This window comes from Ascaphus truei, chromosome 5 (assembly GCF_040206685.1).
Source record: "Ascaphus truei isolate aAscTru1 chromosome 5, aAscTru1.hap1, whole genome shotgun sequence".
Taxonomy (NCBI): Eukaryota; Metazoa; Chordata; class Amphibia; order Anura; family Ascaphidae; genus Ascaphus; species Ascaphus truei.
In genome coordinates this window covers 169,377,876-169,395,348 of record NC_134487.1, presented here as the reverse complement: position 1 = coordinate 169,395,348, position 17,473 = coordinate 169,377,876, and the positions used below count along the sequence as shown (strand labels likewise).

The 17,473-nt window shown below is 44.6% G+C and overlaps 1 protein-coding gene across 1 annotated transcript; it reads left to right on the top strand.

Annotated features, from left to right (window-relative positions):
- Positions 1–13,066: 13,066 nt before the first annotated feature.
- Positions 13,067–15,477, top strand: SMIM32 (small integral membrane protein 32). The gene has a single exon (XM_075601203.1). The coding sequence runs from the start codon at positions 13,919–13,921 to the stop codon at positions 14,240–14,242; it is 324 nt and encodes a 107-aa protein (XP_075457318.1). The 5' UTR covers positions 13,067–13,918; the 3' UTR covers positions 14,243–15,477.
- Positions 15,478–17,473: the final 1,996 nt, after the last annotated feature.

Sequence of the window (17,473 nt, the reverse complement as noted above, 5' to 3'; positions counted from 1 at the left end):
CTCACACTCCTCTTCCAGTCTCTCCAACTCCCTGTATTTCTCACTCCCCCTCCAGTCCCTCTCTATCCCTCCCCTCAGTGTCTCCCCCCACTCTCTTTCCCTCCCCCTGTGTGTCTCTCTCTCTTTCTCCCTCCCCCTAGTGTCTCCCTCCCTCCATTGTCTCTCACTCTCCTTCCAGCCATTGCCTCTCCCTCCCCCCAGTGTCTCTCTTGCACTCTCCAACCAGCTATTGTTTCTCCCTCCACCCGGTGTCTCTCTCACACTCTCCCTCCAGCCATTGTGTGTCTCTCTCCCTCCTGCCAGTGTCTCCCTCCCTCCCACCAATGTCTCTCTCATCCCCATCCCCATGTAGCTCTTTCACCCCCCCCTCCCCATGTCACACTCACTCTCACCCCCCTCCCCATCTCACACTCTCACCCCCCTCATGTCACTCACACCCTCCCCATGCCTCAGTCTCACACTTACTCCCCCATGTCCCAGTCTCACACTCACTCCCCCATGTCCCAGTCTCACTCTCCCACCCCCCATGTCCCAGTCTCACTCCCCGCCCATGTCCCAGTCTCACTCCCCCCATGTCCCAGTCTCACTCCCCCCCCATGTCCCAGTCTCCCCCCAAATGTCCCAGTCCCCCCCCCCATGTCCCAGTCTCACTCCCCCCCCATGTCCCAGTCTCACTCCCCCCCCATGTGCCAGTCTCACTCCCCCCCCATGTGCCAGTCTCACTCCCCCCCCATGTGCCAGTCTCACTCCCCCATGTGCCAGCCTCACTCCCCCATGTCCCAGTCTCACTCCCCCCCATGTCCCAGTCTCACTCCCCCCCATGTCCCAGTCTCACCCCCCCATGTCCCAGTCTCACCCCCCCCCATGTCCGAGTCTCACTCCCCCATGTGCCAGTCTCACTCCCCCATGTGCCAGTCTCACTCCCCCATGTGCCAGTCTCACTCCCCCATGTCCCAGTCTCACTCCCCCCCATGTCCCAGTCTCACTCCCCCCCATGTCCCAGTCTCACTCCCCCCCCATGTCCCAGTCTCACTCCCCCCCCATGTCCCAGTCTCACTCCCCCCCATGTCCCAGTCTCACTCCCCCCCATGTCCCAGTCTCACCCCCCCATGTCCCAGTCTCACTCCCCCCCATGTCCCAGTCTCACTCCCCCCCATGTCCCAGTCTCACTCCCCCCCATGTCCCAGTCTCACTCCCCCCCATGTCCCAGTCTCACTCCCCCCCATGTCCCAGTCTCACTCCCCCCCATGTCCCAGTCTCACTCCCCCCCATGTCCCAGTCTCACTCCCCCCCATGTCCCAGTCTCACTCCCCCCCATGTCCCAGTCTCACTCCCCCCCCCCATGTCCCAGTCTCACTCCCCCCCCATGTCCCAGTCTCACTCCCCCCCCATGTCCCAGTCTCACTCCCCCCCCATGTCCCAGTCTCACTCCCCCCCCATGTCCCAGTCTCACTCCCCCCCCATGTCCCATTCTCACCCCCCCCCCCATGTCCCAGTCTCACTCCCCCCCATGTCCCAGTCTCACTCCCCCCCCCATGTCCCAGTCTCACTCCCCCCCCCCATGTCCCAGTCTCACTCCCCCCCCATGTCCCAGTCTCACTACCCCCCCATGTCCCAGTCTCACTACCCCCCCATGTCCCAGTCTCACTCCCCCCCCATGTCCCAGTCTCACTCCCCCCCATGTCCCAGTCTCACTCCCCCCCATGTCCCAGTCTCACTCCCCCCCCATGTCCCAGTCTCACTCCCCCCCCATGTCCCAGTCTCACTCCCCCCCATGTCCCAGTCTCACTCCCCCCATGTCCCAGTCTCACTCCCCCCCATGTCCCAGTCTCACTCCCCCCCCATGTCCCAGTCTCACTCCCCCCCATGTCCCAGTCTCACTCCCCCCCCATGTCCCAGTCTCACTACCCCCCCATGTCCCAGTCTCACTCCCCCCCCCATGTCCCAGTCTCACTCCCCCCCATGTCCCAGTCTCACTCCCCCCCCATGTCCCAGTCTCACTCCCCCCCCATGTCCCAGTCTCACTCCCCACCTCATAGCTAGGGTTCCCTGCTTCAGCATAGCCTAGAAAGGTAAATGGGGCACAGGGATGAAAAGTGTCCCTGTAACTGAGGGGATACTTAGGTTAAGGGGATACTTCAGTTAATTCCTAGGTAGCCCAGAACCTGTATTTGGTTTGTGGGTGCTCCAACCATAGATAAGGTTGTGAGGGGACTCTCAGAGTCCAGGCTAAGTCCAATAGACAGTGTGTGGGAATACAGGCTGATAGAAATAAAAATATATATCAATGGCGCTCTGCACTAGTATTGTGTAAATATATAATAATAAAAATATACAACCAGTGGCGTGGATGTTTCTCCTAGGAATGGATGTTCCACATGAGAAACTGTTAGGTTTATGTATTGTATGTTATTTATCTATTTTATGTAGTTTCTATTTTATGTATTTTATGTATTTTTAATGATATACTTTATTAAATGTGTTTGTAATTGGTCACCTGTTGTTCTCAGCGTCCGTCTCATGTTACATGTTTGTATGTATGTTTAACAGTATTACACTATGTTGTGATTTTTTTCCTTACATGTTTACCCATCTCATGTGGAACATCCATTCCTAGGAGAAACATCCACGCCACTGGTTGTATATTTTTATTATTATATATTTACACAATACTAGTGCAGAGCGCCATTGATATATTTTTTTGTACTGTTCATTACCTGACTGGGGTTCAGGGATATATCACGGGCTGCCTGCTCATTAGGATATAGCGCTACCTATTTGTTCATTATCCTGATAGAAATAAAAGTACACTTATCTATTCTATTCCCCATACCCAGGGCTTAGGGATGTATTAAAGTATATTTTATTAATACATTGTTATATACTGTACTATGGTGGTATATAAACACAAAAGGGGCGCAAGAAGAGAAAATACAAAGACTTCATTAATCACCAAACAATCTTTTATATGTCAAATCATGAAAACATATAACCCTCAAATATTAAGAAAAAGATCTAATAGATCTATAGGTCTGAGTACCACCACAGGATCGGGTTCTTTATAGAAAAAAAGCCCAACCGCCAAACAAATGTACTTAGATGTAAAAGGAAAAAGGTCCAGTTGCCAAGATGAAAAACAGCTACCAGTCTTAACTTTTGGTTGGCATCCTCGTGGAGTGCTCTGCTCGCAGTTTCTGGATCTCCGTCGTCATGGGTATACCGTTGCTGCCTTGACCTCACCACACTTCATTCTATTCACCATACCCAGGGCTTAGGAATGTACTAAAGTATATTTTATTAATACATTGTAATGTACTGTTATGTACTGTACTGTGCTGGGACTTTCGGAACCAATGCCCACACAGACTGTCAGGGCTACCCATAGGTGCCATTAAGTCTGCTGGACATCGGAGTTCAAAGTAGCCAGAGGATGCAGGAGGTGTGAAAGCCATATGGGTAGCAGGATAGGGCTGAGGTACCCAAGTCTGCGCCATAATGGCAATCGTCCGGCTGCCATTTGTTCTGCCAGACTTAGTGGAGCGTGACCCAGCGGGTGGCATGAGATAGCCAGGGACGGAGGTGGCAAACTTGTGCATGTCCCTTAGCAATTTCAGATATCCCACTGACCTGGCTTTTCAGACCAGCTTGGCTCTGATTGGCTACTGAGAAATTTCCCACGCGATGATTGGTTGCTGAGTTTCATGAATGAAACTCAGAATACTGTATGTAGCCCCGAGGTAAATTTAAACTCCCTGACCTTCCTCCGCGAGTGCCGTGGGGTCGCGGGTGCCGCCGGAGGCAGCGGTGGACCCGCCGGCACTTCGCGAGGGTGGGGGCCATTGCAGGGAGCAGAGCGGGACTGTGCGGCGCAGGCCGGTTGCCGGGGCCGCGATCGGGCCGTCGCTAGGGCCGCGATCGCGTTGCCACCGGCTCGGCGGCTGGGGGAGAGTGCGCCGCCATTGCGCGTTAGTTCGCGCATGCGCAGGAGGCGGCAAGCGCGCGATAGGACTCCAGGGATAGGGAGAGATCACGCGAGAGTAGGGAAGTGTAGAGGGAGATTGAGGCGGCCATTAGGGGTTCGCGCATGCGCCGGGCAAGTGCGCACGCGGCCCCAATGCTTTAGGCAGCCCTGGGGACTACAATTCCCAGGAGGCTTAGGGAGACAGGCATCAGGTGCTCCCTTGCGGCCAATAGGGCTGGAGGAAGCTCAGCCCGGGAATATAGATACATTTCCCGGGCTTTGCATGCGTCAGTCAGGCAGAGGAGAAGGAAGGAGTAGGAAGGGTGCAGGGAGCGCGTAGCTCCTGTACCAGTTAAGGGTTCTCCCTAGATCCCCAGGCAGGCCCCAATTCCCGGTAAGGGCAGGGGGTAACTGAAGAGGGACGGCCCTAGCTAGGGAGGTCACCCTTAGGTGAGGAAGGTGCAGGTTTGGCAGTGCCACAGCGGAGAGGGCTGTGGGCACTGGCAAATAGGCACAGCGTGCAAGCAGTGGAATTGCTGCGGGTTCCAGTCAGGTGGCTGTGTGTGTGCAGCTGTGTGTGTGTATCGCTGCATGTGCTGGGCGCAGTGTGTGCAGCGTGTGTGAAGTCTGCAGGCTGACGGTGTGAGCGGTGTGTCAGCTGCAGGCGCTGTTAGAATCAGTAGAGTTACAGATAGGACTGGGTAGCTAGGGGAAGGGGGGCAGGTTATTGTTCCACAGGCCCTAGGAGTTTTCCCCAAGCCATCCCAGGTTGCGGTTCATTAGGGACAGGCCCTAGGTTAGGGTTCCTGTCCTGATAGGGTTAGTTAGGGATAGCGGCGTTTGCTGTTCCCATGCGGTTGGTGTTACCGAGAGACGGTTGAGTTCCCGTGGAGCGGTGGGACCCTCGTTGGGGTCCACGGCAGAAGTACCTGGAAAGGATCAGACGGACGTCTGACCCTTTGAGAAGTGTTAGTTATTGGTTTATCGTATACGTGTGTTATTGTATTTCTTACCCAGGGCTATCTTTCATAACGGGGATCCTGGGTAAGTGGAGGCGCTGCACCAGGTAATGGTAAGGGTTTCCCCAGGCTCCCAGCTAGCGGAGGCTCAGATCTCCTGGAGCCACAGGTGTTATACAGTTACCAGTAGTCCCTTAGAGCAGGTGTGTTGCGGGGAAAGGAACCGGTTAGACCACGAGGGGCCAATGTGAGATTGGGTGGGTCGGCCGGTTCACAAAAAGGGTTACATGTAAGTATCGTCTTAACCAATCAGATTTGAGATTTGTAGCGGTAGAAGTGAGGACAGGCTTTTCAAAGATGCTCTTGCGTGAATAGCAGAGCAACCGGCTTCGATTTCAAGCCAGAAAAGCCTGCCTGCCAGATTCTAAGTCCCGTTTTTAGCTCCATTTTCTCAAAATCGAACGTAGCGGTCACGGCTGGGATTTGATGCCGATTTCGGTTCCAGAGAACCGGTGGTAGCTTGCGGTCAAGGAAAGTCCAAGTTCTCAGAAGAGAAGGGAGTGGTGGCGTGTGGAACTTCACTCCGATTTGGGAACCAGGAGATTCCGGGCTAAGTCCCGGTCAGGGTAAAACTCTTATTTTCGAGTTCCCTGAACCTAGGAGAACTGTATTTTGTGTTCCACTGTGTGTAAGCGAATTTATGCGAATAAATTGCAATTTATTTCATTATCTTGTTTTGCTCAAAGAATGATCATGGTAAAAAGGTGTACACTGCCTTGTCTCCCGTGACACTGTAGATGCAATAAATGTTAAATAATGTATACAATCTAGCAGCAGCGGGAAATTAATAGATTACAATTCCATTCTGCAGATATGCTGTATTTTCTACTACTTACAGTATGAAGACCTTGGTTGATAGAAAGCTAGTTTGTGATGAAGCCCACTTTTTCTTTTTTTTTTTTTTTTTACTAGGTGCTGCTCAGTCGGAGAAGCAATGTATATTTGTACTCTCAAGTTAGCAAAATAAACAAGCTATTTAAATCTTTGACTGGTAAATCTTATTCCAAGAATGTCTCGGCACAAGTCAGTTTTCTGAGTGTCATGACAACCGCTCGAGAGCTTTGCCTTAAAGATGTCCACTGTTTTGTATGAAATCTATTAGTAGTGAGTGTTGGGGGACAAAAAACAAGACAACTGTAGCCTGTATTCCATACAATTTATTTTTAGTACCTGTATTTTTATCCCTTGTTACATACAGTACCATTGCTGTGTGCTGCTGTAGTTATTTACTGTATACTAAAGTTCTATATATTGATCGACTTACTTAAAAGTGCTAATGTAGGCCTATGTATCCAAGATACCGAATGTGGTATACTGTATTGTACATGTGCAATTAACTGTAAAAAAATGTTTTTTAATATTTAAGGGCTCATTCAATCAGTCAATTATATTTCTAAGTGTGTCTCTTATTCATTTTCATTACCCAGAGGTAAATAAATTCCATATGAAGATCTTACTGATTCAGAACTTCTAATAATGTGTTTTCTAGGATCAGTATTCTCCACCCTCCTTAGGGCCACCACTGAAACTGTCTCTAGAAATACAGACCAAGTATACTAAACTTTTTGAGAGCCATAGGAAGGTGAACATATTATGATAATTTTATCTTTTGACTTCTTGATTTTTTTTAAAGTAGCATACAGTACCATATGAGTTTATTTTTACAGAAAAGGGAATATATAGAAATATAAATCTTTAGACAAAGCAAATAATAATAAAGGTGAGAAAAGGCCTGTGTGCGTTATTTCTAGAACGCATTGGCACTCAGCCACTTCCACTCTTACCTATTCATACAAATGATACCAAACCATGCACCCTTTCGCACATTCACACTCTGGTATTCATTCCTTGCACACTTGTCTAAATACACCCATTGCAGGACGCAAACACTAACAATGCCCACAATAACAGAGTCCACTTCACAAATATATATACACACACTGCATGGCCCAAGTTACACACACACACACACACACACACACACTAACAAACCAGACTTTTAACAAACACACACACAACAGAACCCACATATCACACACACTGACAAACCACACATCTTTCCCTCACACACATAAACACACTCAGAGCCCTTATTTCACTCACATAAAGCTAGAGCCCACTTTACACATCCACACATACACACATACACTGGCGACACACTTTATTCGAGCTCGGCTAGTCCCACGAATTCGGGTATACCCGGGTGTATTGAGGTTTGTGACTGTTTTCTGCCCGAGTGCATTGAGTTATTTTCCAGGCAGGGATTGAAGCATTTTATTCCCGCTGGCTGCAATACTGCACAGTATATATATATATATACTGCATTACAATTCATGAATTTATGCCATCTGGTAGACACGCGAAGCATTGCAGCCTATTAAATCCTAATCATTATCATTTAACAGATCAGCCGCCCGTCAGCCAGGCATGAACCCAGGCTGGGAAAGCAAACGCAACGGGGCTTGTCAGAGGTGAGGAGCGGCGCATTCCAGGTATCTGCCAGGTACATACTGGGTATTTGCTCGAATAAAGTGTGTCGGTGCAGTACACAGACTGAGCCCACATCTGTCTCTCTGTCAAACAAATGTAGCCCCCTTTCCCTGTGCCTAAGGGAACTACGCAGGCAACTACACGTGCTGCTGTACCTGTTTACTCACAGAAGGCCTAAGCCTCCGCCTCTGGGAGCCTGGGGTGAGCTCTTTCTCCTTGCGTGCAGCGCCTCTACCTCTGAGGGATCCCAGCATTGGGGGGATAACCCCTCACAGGAACCGATACACAGTACATTAATAAGTAATACACCACACAATGTATATAACTAAGGTTTACTGTACACATATAATAACAGATAACATATAATAGCTGTACCCACGGTATGAACCAAGTGCCCCAACATGTGGTGGTTTCCTCAAAGTACTGAGGGTGCTGTGGAACCAATACCCCTGGTGTCCTGTCCCAGCAAATCCCACCCAAGTGTGATGTAGCGCTACCCCCTGTGGATGTATGTGCACGTTGGGTACCTGCCTGGGTACTCCAGAAGCCAGGTGCTGCTTGGCGTAGTGAGTTGAAGCGGGTTCCAAGCAGCGGGGCCTTCAACACAAATCCCTTCTCTCCTAAAGGATCCGGATCCTCCTCGTGAGGAGAGCTCCAGCCGAAGGGTCTCATCTGACTGTTCTGGGGTACTGCGATCTAATCCCAGGTCGCAGAGCACCTCATGGCCGTCCGGTAACCGGTGCACAAATATCAGTAAGGGGAAGAGTCTCTATCTGGGGCCTTCCCAGCAACAATCCTCTACTATGGCTCAGGGCCTAGGGAGCAAGATCTAGGCCTAGGCCAGGAAGCACTGTTCCCTGGACACTACCTTCTTCTTTGCCTCCTCCATCCAGACTGGCACGCGTGCTCCCTACACGTGGAGAATATCCTGTTTTCCCCCTTGCTACAATCCTATTGGCTGGGCAGTCTCATGTGGTACTGTCCTTCCCTCTAGGGATTGTGGGACTTGTAGTTCCGCAGCTGCATCTGCGGAGCTACACTAAGATGGCTGCAGCCTCCTCCACTGCGCATGCGCACCTCGCCATACTGCGCAACCCGCAAAATGGCTTTCCCCACCTCCCGATTGCACAGAGCTCCGTGGAAGCACTAAAAAGACCCCCTGCAACAGATGCAGGGTAAGTGGTCTCGGCTACACACATATAGTACATACTTACTTTCACAAAATCCACAAACATACTCTCTGTGTTTTGCTCCTCCTGCTACCTGCCAACCAATCCATGTAGTGCTGCTTCACATGGTAACCCTCTGAGGAAGCAATAGAGCTACTGTAGATATTGTGTGCAGAAACCCTCTACTTGATAACTATAGCAATGGCACAAGCACCCTGCACAGCAATTCCAGGCAAAAAGCTGGCCAAGTGCATTGTAAGAGTGTTTAATGGACATGCAAATGTCTTGCAGTTAGGTTTTAGACTATTTTCCTGAAGTTTTCCTACAATTTTGATATTTTACAACGTTGTACAAAGGACACAGGTACAGTAGTACAGGTGGTAAGCACCACTCAGCCAGCTGCAGCAGTTTAGATCTTAAAAGAGCATTTCCTTTTTTTTTTTTAAACTATGGGCTCAACTCATGTGTGCTTTGCGCTCCAACCCCCACCCTCCACAATATAATGACGGGTTTGATTTTTTTCTTTCCCCACCTTCTCTCTCTCCTCCCTCCATCTCTTCCCCACTTTCTCTCTCTCTCTCTTCCCCCCACTCCTCTCCCTCCCTCTCTTCTCTCTCTCCATCGTATCTCTTTCATTTAATACCTTATGAAAGATATCATTATTTGTGTCTCTCTTCTCCTCCAGCATTCTTGCTTTCTCCTCACATGTCAACTGACACTCACTTTCTTTGTCTGCTTTATGTGTAAACATTGCATCTAGCTTACTCTCCATATCTTCCATAAGACAATTCTCCCTAGTAGGAAGCAGGGGGTCTCCTGAGCTGAGCTGTAATAATTTCAGCCCCAGAAACCCCCTGCTTCCACAGAAATGTACCTCTGTAAGTCATGCAGTATCCCCTGCATGTATAAAGATCCCACATGGCATGGGCCAATAGGAAGTGGCAAGGGGGTCCTCTGAGCTTAAATGAACACAGAAATGCACCTTTCATGTGGTATATGCTCTCTATCTCAAAAATAATTTCTTAGTTGTAGATCCTGGCTGTCAGTCAGTAGAGATAAGCAAAACTGTGGTTCCGAAATTCCAGGAGAGAGAGACTTCCTGAAAAGATTTCCATACCAACTATATATAGTTGATAATAAGCCTAAGGCACCAAACTAATGACTGTCAGGTCGAATAGGCCTAGAACCCACAAACACTGCTTTTCTAGGCCACCGCTGTAGTTGTGTGAGCTAGCAAGCAAGCACTGTACCAGCATAAAGGTTACGTGTGTGGCTGGCAATGCTGTATGAGACTGCTGCGCTGCGTCACGTCACTTCCGGCGGTTGTTCATGTCACTGACTCCTTAGGAAGCTTTTTACAAGTGAAACGCGTAGAGTTGAGTTTGAGTAGGCTACGCGAGCTCCCGTGATTGTCCTGTACCTGCGGCTCTGAAACCGGGATCATCCGTATCCGGAAGTGACGCGGACAACCACCAGAAGTGACGTGACGCAGCGCAGTAGTCGGAGAGATTAGAGGAATCATGCCACCTTTAATTTGTATGTGTTCATGCCACATTGTATAAATGTAAGTGCGATAATATTCGTTAGAATACAACATTTTTGTTGAACATACAATGTTGCACTAAGAGTGTGATCTCTTGTTTTCCATTGAGGATTATTACGCTGAGTCCACCTGAGCTGAAAACCAATCTGTGTACCAACTGCTGTTTATTCACTGGGAAAGTGTGAGTCCCCATTTCTGTTTATACCAAGATGTCTTTTATTTAGAAATTACTACACTATATATTTAAAATATTTTTTCCACATTCGGTGATATCTGCGCTCCCCAAAACTACCATTGGAAATCTAGTATAATACAGCCTAACGTGACAACATGGCCCCCAGAGAACAATCTCAATTGCTACTAGTAATACTACTGCCACGTCCACCACCATCATCATTCACCATTATCAAGCCCTTTGTCCATGCCTTGGTTTGATGTTGGCTTAGGAGTAATACTTGAAGTAGATCCGTATTGTCAAACACGCGTGCCGCACGCAGCCCAAAAGGTTTTGCCTAGCATGCAGCGCCTGCTCAGCTGACAGACCTGGAACCAGGTGCTGGAACCAGGAAAGTGAGAGCTGAGACGTCCGTCCCGGTGACTGCGGGGCCCCAGTTGGCCAGCGCTGGAAGCTGGGTACGGCTGTTGAGCCTCTGATGGCTGCCAAGCCTTTTCTCCCCTACCACCTCCCCCTACTGGTTAGGGCCTCCTCATCCTGCTGGTGCACACCAGACGTTTGGACCAGCCGGAACTTGGGTCCATCTTCCATGACCGTGCAACACCAGAGATTCATCCCAAGGTAAAGTGTTGTGTGGTTGTGTGTGGGTATTGTCAGAGAGGAGGGTATTATGTGAGTATTGTGAGGGAGGGGTTATTGTGGGAGTATTATGGGGAGGGACGTGTATTGTATGGGTATTTTGGTGAGGGGTATATTGTATTGTGTGGGTAGTCTTGCATTCAGACTTAAGAATTGGCATGCAAGCTATTCTGGGTTTGACGGGCCTTAGATACATGCATATTTGCATCTGATAATACTAGTTTGAGGCTTGATGGTTCTGCTCTTTCAGTGGTCACTGGTGTATTGAAGTTGTCCCCCACCCCCCCCCCTGTTTATGATGTCTGACAACTTTCCTCATCTGCATTTCCTACTCTGTGAACACTTACACTCTAGACACACATTTATCCCTGCACCGTGCTACTGTCTGCTCCCCCAAGGCACAACATCTTTAAGTTGCTCATTGATTCCTCCTTAGTTTTAATGGATACTACATTTCTTAGGCAGTCAAGCATGGCTTCCTCCAGTCTCACCAATTCAGCATTATCATTAGTCTCACACTCATGCAAGACTGGGGGATCCTCAATGTGACAGCTGAAGTCACCAGTAAAAGAATGAAGGAGTCAGAGGAGAGACTGAAGAAAAATCCGGATTCAAAGTCTGAGAAGAACTTCACCCAGCTGTTATAATGGTTAGTTTATTTTTTATTTTATTACATTCTCCAATTGCCATTATTTAATAGTTGATTATAAAATATACATCAAGAGAAAGTGCTTTACAGGTACTGAACAGCTGTACAATTACAGTCTTCCTTTTCATTGATAGGGGCTATATTTGCTGTTGATGGTGTTGATTCTTTTCTATGTGCCAAGTAAGGTTTATATCACCATTATATTTCTAGACTTTGATTTGGATTGAATGAGTAAATGAAGAGACTGAGAGTAGGTAAATGGCTCTAGGCAAGGACTCAAATATGTATGTTGTGTACAAAGGGCAAACAGTCAATAAAAGCTTACCTCCTGCTACAGTTAAATGAGCCAACACTGAGTTATTGTGAATACAGCATTGTGCTGTTAAACACTCTTTCCTCTTAATTGTTAGTAAATACTAGCAAGTATATGTTTTATATGTAGTTACAAAATATTAAAAACCTAGTTAACAATAAAAACCGATTACAGCCATGCATATTATTCATATATGAAATATGCCATTAAACAATGATTAACTCTCTACTGAGATAACCACTTTTAGAAATATATTTGAAAGAATCTGCAATAAAGTAAATGTACTGCTAATACAAGGAAACGCTTTGTGGGTGTGTGGGGTATAATATTATCAGATTTAGTATATACTTCAAAATAAAGTTTAAAGAATTTGTTGCATTCAAAAATACACTCAATATATAACAACGAATTATCTGTGGAAACATATGGTTTCAAAAGTAACAAACATCTTCAAATGATGACTATCTTTGAGCAAAACAGCTTTATTGTGATGATTACGTCTTGCGAGTAGGGGATTTGGTCTGTGATATTCTTCCACATTCTCTGAGCAGTTCCGCATCTACTGTACAGTATATGAAGTTCCCTCGTTTCCACCAGAGAGCAATACAAAACCCCCGTTTCTTCCCCCCATTTTTCTTTAACCTTGTCTCAGTTATAAGATATTTGCAATGTGCTTGGGAAAATACGTGTTTTAGCTGTATTACAAGGAGGAGTTATAGATGTAGAAAGATCTGGCAGAACGCCACATCTCTTAATGGCAGTGTAAAAGCAATTTAGTGAGAAAGAATTAACATGCTAATTGCCAGGCTGGAGAGGGTGCAGGAGAATGCATGATTATTCTGCACACAGACCCATCTCAATCTCCAAACTAATTAAATTTAAAAAAAAGTCAGATGAAGCACTGAATTCAATTCATTTGATTTACGTGCCCCTGCCATGTGGGTTGCAAACTCCTAAAGATTAAACCCCACATGTATCTAATTTTAAACTCCAGAGACTGTAAAATGTCACAGTATCCAGAGAGATTCAGCACCACAGTGCAATGCTCCCCTGCTGTTGCAAATGACGCTCTGCTGGAGTTTCTGCTGAAAGGAATAAAGTCACGTGCTGCACATTTCTGCCCAGCTTTCAGATTCAGCTACTGTAGCTTGGTCGGATGTTGGCGATCGGGGCTGTGTGACTGAGGCACCAAGGTTTTGGTGACAGAAGGAACTTTGCTGTGCAAAGAAAGGACCGTCTGTTTGGCAAACAGAAGACATTATAATAATTATTTTAGAAGACTGCAAGCTTCAACTCAGTACATACGGATTCCCAGATGGAAGGAGGAGAGTGTGTTAAAAAACCCAGCTCAATACTCCCATAAAGGGCATGGATCTGAGTTCATCAATGGATTTGGACATACCTGCTGTGAGTTCATACTGGCTCTCCTGGGATTATTAGTCTGAAACTGATTTTGGGATATATTCAACCATCCTCCCATGGAATCCAATCCGTGAGTGACAGAACAGGGATGTTTCTTATTTCTTTTTATTTTTTAACATTTTGTTTACACTGCTCTATTGTGAAGAATACCTAAGTAGTTACTGTTCTGTGTGTATATCCAGTTGAAAGAAAATTACAGGAAACAAATACTTCAAACAACATCAGTGAAATTAATTCAGGTTACTAAATTACAAGTAACGGTGGTAGGGGGAAAGCAAACTTCAAGGTGGTTTGGGTGAATAACCCAATATTTGGGGGTTGGTCCTATTAATGTAAACCAGGATCATCTGAAAAAGACAAACAATTTTTTGTTATTTAAAAAAAAAAAAAGACGTATTACCACCACTAAACATTGTAAACAGATTCATTTTGGTTTGGGGATTTCATAAGGTACAAGACGCTTTCAAAACAAAGGGATGACTTTATTATTTTTGTATTATTATTGTATATAGGCTGTGAAGAAAACCTTACCAGGATCATGTATGGTGAATTGCTTTTAAATTCAACCACTGCCACTGAAGCTCACCTCATGATTCAGACAAACACCCCTTACCTGAGCAGCACACAGAGGCCAATAAGCTCCTCTTCTTTCTACATGTCTACAGTCAGGGTGCTGAAAGAAGGGGAAATAAATAAACCAGATCTTGTGACTTATGTTGTACTTTTTGTTCTCCTCTTCTTGTCTGTGGCAATAATTGTACTTTTCATTAACTGCCAGCTGAGGAATTCCTTCTTTGCAGCTCTGCCTTATGATAGATCACTGAGAGAAGCCAGAAGCCATTGGAAAACACAGTCTGTCTGAACCAAATATGATGACTTCAGAAACAAAGCACTGAGATTAATTTTCTTATGTATTATTTTGATATGAACATAACAAGAGTGGCATAAATATAGCCCCTTAAGTGGATTTTTTAAAAAAAATACACTATAACACTAGGCACCTACTATTATTATTATATGTGTATGGCAAAGGGTGTACGCATTTAATGAGTTATAAGTGCTTTATGGTTATAGTGATTTCTTTTAAGGACATAACCATAAAGCACATGAGGTGACAATGCAAAACATACTATTTATGCTGCAATGGTGACTTAATTTACTATATTTCTAGTGGGTTCTCAAATTATATTTGTAAAATCATTAAAGAGATACAATTTTGTGAAGCACTGCATACATTGACGGCTCTATATAAATCAACATATACATTAATTTGGTGCCATGTGAGCCAGCGACACAATTAAATGAGTGGCTGACAGCTCTGGCAATTAAGCTGTTAAACAGGTATTTTTGATGTATAATTTTGATATAAGAAAATTAGAATTTGTGTAGCTGTTTAAGATGTATTTTATAGCAAAATAAAAAACATGAGAATTGACACACGTTCCCTTAAAATGTATAGGATCAGATGTTTTTTTCTCACCATTGCTCTTTGTTATTGTTTCCTTTATTTCATTGCATTCCCTATTGTAGTGAACTCAACAATGCAATGAAATGTTGAAATGCTCCCCTGAGCTGCTAGAGGTTCCAGAAAAGCATTGCTTAGTAATGAGTTTTTAGGCACCTCTGCTACTTCATAGATTGGAGAACATTCACAGGTCCATCAAAAGGAAACAATGAACAGTACCATATTTAAAAAATACTTACGTTGTCCTTCCTATTAGTATTGGTTTACAGTCAGTGATATGTTCAAATTCTTGATGAGTGCAACATTAATGTATCAAAGTCTCCTTGATAAAAAAAAATACTGTATATGATTTACTGAATAATAATATTCCTATTTAGAGATATTCATTTTTTAGGGAGAGGGAGTGGCTCAGTGTGTAAAGACACTAACTGACAGGGGAGCCTGGTTCAATTCCCAGTGTCGGCTCCTTGTGATCTTGGGCAAGTCACTTTATCTTATCTCCCTGTGCCTCAGGCACCAAAAACATAGATTGTAAGCTCCACGGGGCAGGGACTTGTGCCTGCAAAATGTCTCTGTAAAGCGCTACGTAAAACTAGCAGTGCTATACAAGAACATGCTATTATTATTATTATTATTATAAGAAATGTATGTAGTATGGCATTTTTTTACCCATTTTGCAAGGGAGGGAGCTGAAGGAAGTAATTCAGGAAGCATTTGGGTGAATCCAGTACTGTATGTGTTCACCTAGTATTCTGAATGTGAGGACTACGATTTCTTTGACTACTTTATTTATACCATAACTAAAGGAACAAAGCTTACATTTATAGGAAGTCATGTACCAATCAAACATAGTGTTAATTACATTTTTATAAAATCCATGGCCCTGCTTCAAAGAAATGTTGACGTTACATATGTTGGCTACAGTTACTTGGACCAATGTAAAAGAAATATTGAATTTCTATAACATTTTGGTATGTAATATGAAATGAAAAGCATGTGAAGGAAAATGTGACGCATTCCTATTTGTGGTGGTTTTAGATAATATAACATGGACCTGTCTAATTTGGAGCTAGTCTTCACTAGCTTCAGAATATCCTGTATTTGGTTTTAGTTAATATCTTTAAAATTGAAATCAACTTAGCAGCGCTTTATGCCCTAGTTCCATATATAAACAACGTAGCAAAGTTGCCCATAAAATAAAATGCTTACTTATTTGTTTCTTTTGAAAAGTGAATATGTTTTTCTTATTACAAGCACCTGTCTCATTCTAAAAGTATACAATACGTTTTCCCATTACCATTAAAAAGTTACTGAACAAATAAATAACGTCATTTTCAAAATAAAACAAAAAAGTGTTGTTGTTGTTTTTTTACTTTAAGGGTGATTAGTATATTTATTCTAAGGTTTTCTTTTGTAATACTGCCCCTTTAAGCTGTCATTCTGTTCAGTTCCAAATAGACTGATAATGTTGCAAACCTGTTATACTGTAAACAACATATAATGGTTAATTAGCCAAAGATTGCTATCAGAAAGATAGTAAATTGATACCTAGAATCATTGCCATCATTTGTGAACTTAAAGCAGCAACCCCCCCAAAAAAATATTTATGCTTATATCTTACTTGGACTTATCAGTCCCTCTGAGCTGATTCGTGGACTCGCTCCTCCCGCCCCTCATCCTCCAAGCACCCACTGTTTCCCAAGATACTTTTAGTTCTTATTGTGCTTGTTTTGAAAAAGCAACATATTTGGCCTCTAGGTCAAGAATAGATGTTAATTTTCCAAAACCGTAAAGAAAATGGTTACCAGTGGAATTTACTGCAATGGGCGCTATCTTATAAACAGTATGTCTACTGGAGTGCCAACTCGCCAAAGTTGAGCCGAATGCAGTACAGTATGTAACACAAAATGTACTTGAAGTCAGTTATAATGAGTGGTTATGCAAGATTACATTAATAAGATATTACCTGCTTTTGCCATTTATTCATTAAGGGCTTTTCTGGCTTTATTTTTTTCTAATCTCATGCTGAAAGCGATATCTAGTGAACAGAAGTTCTCGATCTCTATCCTGTTCTGTTCCAATTGGCTGAACCTTTATGGAATATATGATGGTTTTAATTGTATAAACAATTTATCTTCACTGAACTTTGCTAAATTATAAGCAGCGGTGTGCATCAGAGCTACAAGTGGTTTCAGCAGGGAAGAGAGAGAATGTAATTGTGCAATAGAACGCCAGTGTATATTCCATGTACTGTATGCAATACAGTGTCTGGTTTGTACTTTATCTACTGATGACATATTAATCCCATTTATCTACTCTTATTCATATATTTCACTCTGACAAACAGTACTGCAAAGGTAACAGTGTAGATTTTTATTTCTTCACTATATAAATTAAATTGGGTCAACGTACATACACATACAGTACACAGACACACATGCCAGGATTTACTATTCTCTGTAAGGGGTATCAGAGCTCTGGCATTAACTGCTATTGATTTGTATGACAGTTCATGCCGGATTAAGCTCTGATACCCCTTATCAGAGCATAGTGAATCCTCCACTACAGTAGTTATAACGTAGTTGTGAGCTTTCCTCCTACAGTAAATTCTCAGAAAGTCCCAGTGTT